Source organism: Pelobates fuscus, chromosome 10 (genome assembly GCF_036172605.1).
Source record: "Pelobates fuscus isolate aPelFus1 chromosome 10, aPelFus1.pri, whole genome shotgun sequence".
NCBI lineage: Eukaryota > Metazoa > Chordata > Amphibia > Anura > Pelobatidae > Pelobates > Pelobates fuscus.
Window position 1 is genome coordinate 108,569,494 of NC_086326.1, and position 12,786 is coordinate 108,582,279.

Sequence of the window (12,786 nt, forward strand, 5' to 3'; positions counted from 1 at the left end):
AAGTAAATCTGACCAGAAATAAATCTGCATGTTAAGATTTGCACTCTAGTTACACTAACTACATCATCAATTAGTTACTATGAGGAAACTAATTCTTCACCTCCAAATTTTTTTGTTAGTAGGGCAAAATATGTCTGTTTTTGTGTCCCAATGAGTGGTAACGATGCCCATAATTTCAGCTATCTTAAAATCAAATCAGTTAAAATTGTAAATAATCACAGAAACATATGTAAATATATATTAATTTATTTCTCAGAAAGTTTGCACAAGGAGTAAGGGTATCATATTTGTCAGTAATTATCTCAATCATAAAATCTGAGTAAAGTCAGAGGTCTATATTTACATCCCAGATGAGCAAAGCTACCAGTAAAGTTATTCCAAAGCCCCTGGTATCACTTGCACCATTTGCATCTCCGCCATTATCTGTACCCTCCCCTATCATATCTTCCCAATCCCTGACATCTCCCTCTCCCAGCGCTGGCTGTCCCCTATAAAAGGAGGAAGGTTTAGGGGAGAAAGATAAACCTGACAGATTCCCAGTGGGAGGAGGGTTATGCGAGCTGCAGAATCGCAGGTCTCGTTCCTCTAGGGAGCGTAGCTCCCTCCCCCTGAGGGCTGGTGGGGATGTGCAGGTCACAGGGGAGCTAGATATCCCTGGAGTGGAGCGAAACCAGCCCCATAGGGAGCGGCAGCTGCAGTCACAGTGCCATGGATTTCCATTGAGGCGTAGAAACTGCAATGATGGGAGAGAGCGCATGGAGTCTCCTGGGAGGGAGGGCAGACTGTTATTGAAGAGAAAGAGAATGGTAAGGCTGCTTAATCCCCTGAAGGCTGCTGGAGAGATTGATACCAGACGGTTACTGTGCAGCAAGAGACGGTCCAGGCTAGAGAGACCAAAGAAGGATCCAGCTGGCAGTGACTGTAAGAGATTCCCATGTAGAAAGAGCTGGGTAAGATTGGAGAGGTCGCGGAACAGACCATCCTGAAAAAAAATGAAAACAAAAAAGATTTTATTCATTAGTGGAAACAGAGGGATTTCTAAGTGTAGGATGATAAAGAAGGAATAACAGGTGGCAGTAGGAGTCATGTAGGAGTAAAAGACTCTAGATCAGTAAACAGTTTAATATGTTGTATATTACCATACAGAGAGAATATACATATTATGTCAGACAAATTAGTCAGGTATAAGAAGACAAAGATTAAACCCAAGACAATGTGATCTTTTGATGATATAAGTACTTTTTTTTTTTTACTTTTTAATGCAGCTTAAAACTGTAATTTATTGGGCTCAGATTTGATTTTCATTGTGTCGCTTATTGTTTATGACAATCAGAGCCAGATTAAGACCTCACAGGGCCCTTGGAAAGTTACTAATTTCGTGCTTCGACTTCTCTCTCAGTAAAGGGGAGATGGATCGTGAGAAACGTGCCATACTCTTGCTTATTTGCTTGCCAAACAGCTTGTACTCTTTGCAGTTTACAGGCACATATTCAGGAGCTCCCCAGGCTGTTAATGAAGAACCCTGCACTAAAAGTATGCAAAAACCTTGACATTGCAGGCATGGCATTTGGAAAAAGGTTTGTCTCCAACATAGTAACCCCTTAATGCCTGGACTAATGCTTACACAATTGCCATGGTATGCACGCATACTGCACAATCGTGTATACACGACGTTAACTATTGCAAATTAAAGTATGTTTTGCTAAATAATTTAGTTTAGAATTTCTGCTCATACTGCAGAGCTGGTACAGCCATTAAAGCACTGGCTCTGCTCTGCCCCATAGAGGCTGCATGGGCCTGTTGGGAGATCTATAGATATCCCTATCCAGCCCAGCGCTGTTCTAAGTGCAAGTCTGATTCTCCGACTGGGTGCAGGTCGCTCCAAATGCTCACTTACCTGTCAGAGACTGTAGAGGTCGTCAGGCGTGCCTGACAGTCAGACACACTAGAGCACGAGGATGCCCACTGGACATGTCCAAAAGGTAAGCAGAATGGGGGAAGCAATAAAATAAAAAAACAAAACATAACCGTTTGTCGGGAGGATGAACGCCCAGCTACCTGAATACAGTCACCTCCCATATGAACCCCCTCTTAGCCACCCTGTCATAGTTACCCTGTCACACTCAGTTCCTCACACATGGTCACATACACCCCACCACATGCATTCTGTCACATTCCTCTTTACCAGAGCCTACCTCATACACAGTCATCCTTATACACAGGCACCCTCCCACAGTCGCGCTCATACACACACAATAACCCTTCACACACAACACAGCCTCTCCATACACACATCACAACCAAAAGCAGTCCCACATGCACACAACACAATACAAGCAGCTGCCCCACTGACATATGCTCTCAGATACATGGATACACATGCTCTCAGTAGATACACATTCATAGGCAAACACATACACCAAGATACTAACTGGCAACATACATAGGTTTGTAATGCTAAATAACACACATGTAGCAGAGTGTACGTGAGTGTGTTTATCAGTGTGTATATGTGTGCATATATAAGTGTGCCAAAGTAGCAACATGATTGCAATGTGAGTTTAAAGGGATTCTCTAGTGCTAGGAAAACAAACCTGTTTTCCTGGCACTAGAGAATCCTGGAGTGCCCCCCTCCCTCCCACCCTCCATCCCACGTCGCTGAATTAGTTAAAAGCCCTTCAGTCACTTACCTGAATACAGTGCCGATGACGCTTGGCTGTGCCCACGGTCCTCCCCCGCCGACAGGGGAGACCTAATGCGCATGTGCAGCAATGGCCACATGCGTGCTCATTAGACCTCTCCATTTTTCACTGCTTTACTACGGAGATGCACAGCATGAGGACACCCAGCATTGTTTAGATGACCAAAAGTCACCTAAGAAGCCAGAAGTCCCTCTGGTAGACAGCCACTAGAGGAGGACTTAACCCTGCAAGGTAATTATTGCAGTTATTAAAAACTGCAATAATTACACTTGCAGGGTTAAGGGTGATGGGATGCAATGAGCTGACGTGGTCTGGGTGCCTACAGTGTCCCTTTAATATAGTATAGGTGTGGTACGATGATATTATACACATAGGCGTGCGCAGCCTATTGCATTAGGGTGTGCACCCTAGAGCACAAGCACACGCCGCGTATATATATGTAAGTATGTATGTATATATATATATGTGTATATATACATATACACATATATACATACACAGCTGTGTGTGTGTGTGCTGTTAGTGTGATGTGTGTGTGAGGGTGCTGGTAGTGTACTATGTGGGTGAGGGTGTTTGTGTGTGCGTGCTTGTGAGGGTGCTGTTAATGTACTGTGTGTGAGGGTGCTGTTTGTGTGTGTGTGTGCACTTGTGAGGGTGCTGTTAATGTACTGTGTGTGAGGGTACTGGTAGTGTGCTGTGTGTGTTTGTTAGGGTCCTGTTTGTGTTTGTGAGGGTACTGTTTGTGTGCTGTGTGTTAGGGTGCTGTTTGTGTAATGTGTGTAAGGGTGCTGTGTGTGTGTAAGTGCTGTGTATGTCTGTGGGTGCTGTATGTCTGTGGGTGCTGTATGTCTGTGGGTGCTGTGTATGTCTGTGGGTGCTTTATGTGTGTATGTGCTGTGTATGTCTGTTGGTGCTGTGTATGTGTGTGGGTGCTGTGTATGTGTGTAGGTGCTGTGTATGTGTGTAGGTGCTGTATGTGTGTAGGTGCTGTGCATGTCTGTGGGTGCTGTGTATGTCTGTGGGTGCTGTATGTGTGTGGGTGCTGTATGTCTGTGGGTGCTGTATGTGTGTGTGTGTGTGTGTGCTGTGTGTGGATGCTGTGTATGTCTGTGGGTGCTGTATGTCTGTAGGTGCTGTATGTGTGTAGGTGCTTTATGTGTGTGGGTGCTTTATGTGTGTGGGTGCTGTATGTGTGTGGGTGATTGTGGGGGGTGGAGGTGGGGGTACATTACTCAATATCCCCCCTCCCTTCTTACTTTATGTGGGGAGGGGGGATTCTTGTTCCTTGCTACATTCCCTGGTGGTCCAGTGGAGGTGGGGGCAGATCAGTTAATATCCCCCCTCCCTTGTTACCTTATGCCTGGGAGGGGGGATCCTTGTTCTGCCATCCTTCCCTGGTGCTCCAGTGGTGAGTTAACTCTAGCCTGCGGGGCTAGAGTTCACTCTCACGAGATCTGAGCGTTGCCTCGGCAACGCTCAGATCTCGCGAGAGGAACCCGGCGGAGCTGCTGGCAAGAGCTCCGCCGGTCCTCTCCTGCCTCCCTCCCTGCCTGTGGGTCGGTGGGGAGGGAGGCTGAGAGCAGAGCCGGCGTTTGGATAGCGCTGGCTCTGCATGAGCCGACAGGGGGGTCCTGAGATCGCCCCTGCCGGTCTCAATACATAGGCGTGCCGCGGGGATTAGGGTGTGCCCAGGCACACCCGGCACACCCCGTGCGCACGCCTATGATAATACACAATATACAAGTATAAAAATAACAGATATTCTCATCCCTTCTGGGTGGTATATATATATATATATATTGTGTATCCATCAAAGGCCTGGGAGTCTGAGGGTTCTGCGCAGTATATTATCTGTTCTAGAACGGCTCTCTTCTGGACAGAGATCTCACATGTTCCACTTGGAATCTGCTGAAGCTTGGGGCTCACAGCCCTGAGTGCTTCTATCACAACTGGGACTACTATTGCTCCTTCGTCCTGATGTTATAGTCACTGGATGTTGCAACATCCACCACCACTGCAGTCCTCCATTCCTTATCTATTATCACAATATCAGATTGGTTGGTCACTACTTGCTTGTCTGACTGGATCTAAATGTCACACAGTATCTTAACCCTGTCATTCTCAACTACCCTTTGTGGTATCTCCCACTGGACTATAATCTGTCCAGATACACAACTTGGTTGTGCCTCTCAAAGTATGCTGTCCCTGCTAACAACTTGCACCTGGCTACTATGTACTGGATTGTCAAAGAGGCTTTTTTGCAAAGTAAGCCTTATAACATTTTGGGGTGCACATTGTGCAATTTTACAATTATTATATTCTTTATTTATATGCAGCTATGCAGTTTTGACCCATGAGTGTTCTTATGTATTGTTGTTATATGTCCTATGTTCAGTGGCGTACTAAGGAGGGGGCTGGGGGGAGGGCGGTCCGCCACCGGTGCCAGGGCCGCCATCAGGGGGTGACAACCGTGACGGTTGTCACGGGCCCGACGGTCCTGGGGGGCCCGGACTGCTTTGGCAGTCCAGGGCCCCACAATTACACTCTGCACATATATATAGCGATCATCGCTATATATATGTGCAGCCGCGGGCCCCCCCGGCTCCCTGTATTTGCAGAGGGGGCCCAGCGGACTGCAGGAGCACTTTCCAGCATTTGCCTGTCTCTAACTCCCGCGAGATGTGCGGTCGGTAGAGCGTTGCCATGGGTTACCATGGCAACGCTCCGCGCGACGCGCAAACCACGTCTCGCGGGAGTTAGAAACAGGGAAATGCTGGAAAGTGCTCCTGCAGTCTGCTGGGCCCCCTCTGCAAATACAGGGAGCCGGGGGGGGGGGGGGGGGGCAGAATGCCATCGGACCACCAAGGATCAAAGAATCTTCCCCACTCCCTGAACCAGGTAAGAAACAGGGAGGGGGGAATAACTTTCATTGCATTACATTCATACACTAGTAAACACACTAACACACACACACTGCATTCATTACACTGACACACACACTGCATTCATTACACTAACATACACACTGCATCCACTACACTAACACACACAATGCATTCACTACACTAACACACACACTGCATCCACTACACTAACACACACAATGCATTCACTACACTAACACACACACTGCATCCACTACACTAACACACACAATGCATTCACTACACTAACACACACACTGCATCCACTACACTAACACACACAATGCATTCACTACACTAACACACACACTGCATCCACAACACTAACATACACACTGCATTCACTACACTAACACACACACTGCATTCACTACACTAACATACACACTGCATTCACTACACTAACACACACTGCATCCACAACACTAACATACACACTGCATCCACTACACTAACATACACACTGCATTCACTACACTGACACACACACTGCATCCACTACACTAACATACACACTGCATTCACTACACTAACACACACTGCATCCACAACACTAACATACACACTGCATCCACAACACTAACATACACACTGCATCCACTACACTAACATATACACTGCATTCACTACACTGACACACACTGCATCCACTACACTAACACACACACTGCATCCACTACACTAACACACACACTGCATCCACTACACTAACATACACACTGCATCCACAACACTAACATACACACTGCATCCACACCACTAACACACACACACTGCATCCACTACACTAACACACACACTGCATCCACAACACTAACATACACACTGCATCCACTACACTAACATACACTGCATCCACAACACTAACATACACACTGCATCCACAACACTAACATACACACTGCATCCACTACACTAACATATACACTGCATTCACTACACTGACACACACTGCATCCACTACACTAACACACACACTGCATCCACTACACTAACACACACACTGCATCCACTACACTAACATACACACTGCATCCACAACACTAACATACACACTGCATCCACACCACTAACACACACACACTGCATCCACTACACTAACACACGCACTGCATCCACAACACTAACATACACACTGCATCCACTACACTAACATACACACTGCATTCACTACACTGACACACACACTGCATCCACTACACTAACACACACACTGCATCCACAACACTAACATACACACTGCATTCACTACACTGACACACACATTGCATCCACTACACTAACACACACACTGCATCCACAACACTAACATACACACTGCATTCACTACACTAACACACACACTGCATTCACTACACTAACACACACTCTGCATTCAGTACCCTAACACACACTGCATTCATTACCCTAACACACACACTGCATTCACTACACTAACACACACACTGCATCCACTACATTAACACACACACTGCATCCACTACACTAACACACACTGCATCCACTACACTAACACACACACTGTATTCACTAAACTGACACACACACTGCATTCACTACCCTAACACACACACTGCAGTCATTACACTAACACACACTGCATCCACTACACTAACACACACACTGCATCCACTACACTAACACACATACTGCATCCACAACACTAAGATACACACTGCATCCACAACACTAACATACACACTGCATTCACTACACTGACACACACACACTGCATCCACTACACTAACACACACACACACTGCATCCACAACACTAACATACACACTGCATTCACTACACTAACACACACACTGCATTCACTACACTAACACACACTCTGCATTCACTACCCTAACACACACACTGCAGTCATTACACTAACACACACAATGCATTCACTACACTAACACACACTGCATCCACTACACTAACACACACACTGCATCCACTACACTAACACACACACACACACACACACTGCATCCACAACACTAACATACACACTGCATCCACAACACTAACATACACACTGCATTCACTACACTAACACACACACTGCATTCACTACACTAACACACACACTGCATCCTCTACATTAACACACACACTGCATCCACTACACTAACACACACTGCATCCACTACACTAACACACACACTGTATTCACTACACTGACACACACTCTGCATCCACTACACTAACACACACACTGCATTCACTACACTAACACACACTGCATCTACTAAACACAATGTATTCACTACACTAACACACTGCATTCACTACACTGACAACCCACACTGCATCCACTACACTGACACACACACTGCATCCACTACACTAACACACACACTGCATTCACTACACTAACACACACACTGCATTCAATACACTAACACACACACTGCATCCACTACATCAACACACTCACTGCATCCACTACACTAACACACACTGCATCCACTACACTAACACACACACTGTATTCACTACACTGACACACACTCTGCATCCACTACACTAACACACACACTGCATCCACTACACTAACACACACACTGTATTCACTACACTGACACACACTCTGCATCCACTACACTAACACACACACTGCATTCACTACACTAACACACACTGCATCTACTAAACACACTGTATTCACTACACTAACACACTGTATTCACTACACTGACACACACTCTGCATTCACTACACTGACACACTCTGCATTAACTATACACACAGCATCCACTACACAAACATCCTGTATTCACAGTACACACACTACATCCACCACACATTTAAACATTCTGCATTCACTATACAGAGACACTGCATCTAAAACACACACTACATCCACTAAACACATTGCATCTAGTACACACAAAAACTACATCCACTACACAAACACACTACATCCACTACACACACTGCATCCGCTACACAAACACAGACTCTGCATTCACTGCACAAACAGTATCTAATACACACAAACACTACATCCATTACACACATTCTAATTCACTTCCACTATACACACCACATTCAGTCCTGCATCATTGTCTGCGGACTAGGTAAGAGTCCTGTGGGCGGACTCGTGGGCGGGCCTGGGGGGATGGGGCGGGCCGGGGGGATGGGGCGGGGGGGCCCAGACCTTGTGCTTTGTCAGGGGCCCCAAAATTTCTGGTGGCGGCCCTGATCGGTGCCACAAGGTAGGGGGTACCACCAGGGCTGGCCAGACATGTGCCTGTGAGCTGTGTGCCTGCACAGGGCGCCATAGCAGCAGGGGCTCCAGGCAGCCACACAGCTCACATGCAGGGGCCGACAGGAGAACAGCAGGAGTACAGCATGGATAGTTTGGGTGGAGCCAAATCTGATGTGAGGCGGAGCTAAAGGCAGCCTCCACTTGCTCCTCTTACTGCAGCACACTGAGGGGAAGCAGGAAGGAATCTTCCCTCTTTTTGCTAAAAAAACATTTTGATGTCTTTGTTGTATATCCTAGTTAGGTGGATCAATGAGTCAATGTCCATGCTCACTCTTGGCATACATCTTGATGTTGTCCACATGCATTAGGTGGCTTTTGGTAGCTCCACTCTTGAATCTATAACTATATCTACTCTTCATGATGAGGCCTATGCAGAAAAGCATTGGTGATAGTGCATCACCTTGGTATATGCCACAATTAATGTTCACTTGTGTTATTATCCTCTAATTGGCTTCTAGAGTTGTGTTCACTTGCCCATCGAGTTCTTGATGAAGGCTCTTGAAGTGTCTTGCTGGCTCTATACAGAGCCAGTCATTACTGTATTTATATATGTGGAATGTGAAATTGTATCATAGACTTTTTGTGGTCAATCCAGGCTGTGCACAGATTGGTTTGTGTGGTCTTGGGATCCCTTGTGACTGATTGGTCTTGTGACAGTTTGTGTTTTGATCCTCTGGTGTCAGTTTCAATCCCCTTTTGAGTATTGCTCGTGTACTGACTCATATGCCCATCGATCTTGGAGACTATGATGCCTGACAGCCTTCCATGTTGTGGGGAGGCAGATGATTGGTCTGTAGTTAGATGGTATTGTTCCCCTGTGAGGGTCCTTCATGACAGTATTGCCTTGTGTTTGCCAGTCAAAGTTGGAACCTGTTGCTAGTAGCTGGTTCATTTGTGCTGCAAGGCATTCATGCAGGGTTATTAATTTCTTTATCCAGTAAGTGTAGATCATATCAGGTCCTTTGGTTGATCAACTCTTCATGTGAGTTACTCGTTGTTGGATATCTCTCACTGTGATGTGAACTGTTCTGGGAGCATGCATTGGTCTGCTTTTGGGTCTAATAACCACTAGAACTTGGTGTTAAGTGATGGTTCTTAGGCACGTGCATGGGGAAAATTTTCGGTTCGGCATTCCGAAATTCTGGATTTTCGTAATTCGGAACTTCGGCACTTCGGAAATTCGGTAATTTCGGAACTTCGGGACCTAGGCAATTTGCCAATTTGGCCATTCGGAAGTACCCGAATGTCCGAATTGCCCAAAATTCGTCCAAATTCATATTCGGACCGAAACAAATTGCACATGTCTAATGGTTCTTTCTTAGTCTCTACTCTGGGTGGGTCTTGGGTAGATATATGGTTACCTTTCAGCTGTGGATGGTTCCATAGTAAACAGGGCATTTATTCTCTTATTCTCTGCTTCTCTGGTGAATCTGCTCAGTCTGGTTGCCAGTGTTGTCAGTCTTTATCTTTGCTTTCAGTCAGGATCCACCCACTTCAGCTCTCCCAAGGTTAGGGATGCTGGGTGGACATAAATAAAAGAATATAATAATAATAATACAAATAATAATTTATGAGTGTGTGTAAGTGTCTGTTAGTTTTGGTTTACATTTTTTATTTGGATATGAAAAGGATACATACATGGAAGAATATTAAACAAAAGTAACATTGGATATAGGTGTGTTACATCATTCCATATGATTCATTGAGAGAGAAATTAATATCACACACATTCTTTTCTGTCAAACATAGACAGTGGTAACGTTGGTTTGTAAACAGATCTCAGGTATGACATTGTAAAACCAATGTTTACATAGAATAAACGTGTAGCCATAAACTAATTTAGTGATCGTAACAGAGCATAGTGTATAAAAGGTAGTGGATATCATTAATATAACCAACGGGTGTCCCATATGGGGATCCACAAAAAGAGGAAGGGGGTTGCTGCGTGGGAAGAGAGAAAAGCCATGTGTATGTGCAGAGATGATAATACGCAGTCTGCATTAATCCGATTGTTGACCAATAAAGGGTTGCTGTTGGAGGAAGGAGATCCAAGGATCCCATATCTGCTTTTCTTGGGAGTATTTGTAGGTTAGTGAGTGGCATATTTCCTCCAAGATATGTATATTGTCAACTTTTTGTATCCAATCCTTCATCAAAGGGTGGATTAATTTCTTCCAGAAATTGGGGTTAAGCTGGTTTGTAGCCATCAACAGGTGCTTCACAAGGGAATATTTGAATGTATGTTGATTGTGGGAGCAAGAACAGGATAACTCCTGTCGGTGTCAATGAATGTTTGTGTGTGTCATTGAGTGTGTTTCAAATCAGTGAGAATCTGTGCCTGTCAGTGACATGGGTGACTGCCATTGTGTTTGTCAGTGAGTGTGTGAGTTTATCTGTCAGTGTTTGTGTGTCTGTGAGTGTGACAGTGAGTGTGTGTCTGTCAGTAAATGAGCATGTGTATCTGTCAATGAGTGTGTGTGTCTGTCAGTGATTGTGTCAGCGAATATATGTGTTTTTCTGTCAGAGTGTGTAAAATAAGTGAGAGTTTATGTCTGTCGGTGAGTGTATATGCATGTGACAGTGTGTTTCTGTCAGTGAGTGATTGTGTCAGTGTGTGTCGGTTAAACAGAGTTGAGCTTATGACAGTGAGTGTATGTCAGTGTATGTGTATGCGTGAGGACGTGTTGTCAGTCAGTAAAAGTATGTTGGTTAAACAGTGTGTGTATATGTCAGTGTGTGCTTAAAAGGATGAGGTACGAAGAGGTGGAGTTATAAGAGTAAAGGGTGGGTCCAAAAAAAGAGGTGGCCTTGGCAGGAAGGGGTGGGGCAAATTTAGATTGGGGGTGGCAACCAAGTTCAGTCATGCCTAGGGCAGTACAAAATCAAAATACACCACTTAACACCGTGTGGGAGGGAGGAGAGACAGAGCGGAGGTCATGAAGAGGGAGAGCCAGACCGACTCCCATCAGTCCCAGCCATCCTCCACCAAAAAGGTAAGAAACAGAAGGGTGGCTGAAATCTGAGCTGTATATGTGTGTGTCTCAGTGTGCATGTATATATGCGTGTGTCTGCATGTTTGTATATGTGTGTGTGTGTCAGTATGTATCTGTGTGTCAGTATGTATGTGTATGTCAGTATGCAGTGGCGGAACTACTGCAGTCACACCCCTGCGACCAGGGTGTCCGCCGGCATTGTGGTGCGCTCCGGCCGGCAGAACAAGCGCCGGCGCCGCATTGAAGCGGCCCATCGGGTGGCCCATGCTCTTGGGGCCACCCAATGGCAATTAATTTCCTGTCAGAGCTGGAGAAAGCCATCACTTCCTCTCAGCTTAAATACAGCTATGCGGGAGGAGAGCACCGGGGAAGGAGAGGAGGGAATCAGAGTGAGAGCTCTGACTCCCATCAGTCTGACCCAGTCACTGGACCCCATGGAAGTCACTTTCCTGCACCTAAAATGTACGAAACAGGAGGGTGTTTTTAACAGTTTGCATGTTTGTGTGTGTGTGTGTGTGTGTGTGTGAATGTCTGTATCTGAATGTCTGTCTCTATGTGTGTGTGTGTGTGTCTGTTTGTCTGCATGTGTGTCTGTATCTCTTTGTCTGTGTATCTGTTTGTCTGTTTGAGCTTTGATCTCCCCACTGGCATGGAAGGCAAAAAGTGGAGCGGAACAAATGTGGAGTGCTTTGAGTGGAAAGATATACCACATCAAATAGACCCAGTGGAGCGCTAGTATTAAACGCTAACCCTTAAATAGGGGAATAATTTATAAGTGAAATATCTAAAAGAGGAAACAACTTGACTTAATATGGTGCAGTATATCTGGACAGCTGTTGTGGTTTGAAATATATATATGTAACACACTCACCTGGCATGGAGCCTAGGGAGGATAGGGTCAG

The 12,786-nt window shown here is 45.5% G+C and overlaps 1 protein-coding gene across 1 annotated transcript in view; it reads right to left on the reverse strand.

The window, feature by feature from the left end:
* Positions 1-259: 259 nt before the first annotated feature.
* RTN4RL2 (reticulon 4 receptor like 2) overlaps positions 260-12,786 on the reverse strand; it is a 194,593-nt gene continuing 182,066 nt past the window's right edge. Inside the window, exon 3 of the mRNA XM_063434834.1 lies at positions 260-982. Coding sequence (XP_063290904.1) covers positions 326-982 — 657 coding nt within the window. The 3' untranslated portion in view covers positions 260-325. The remainder of the gene's footprint in view (positions 983-12,786) is intronic.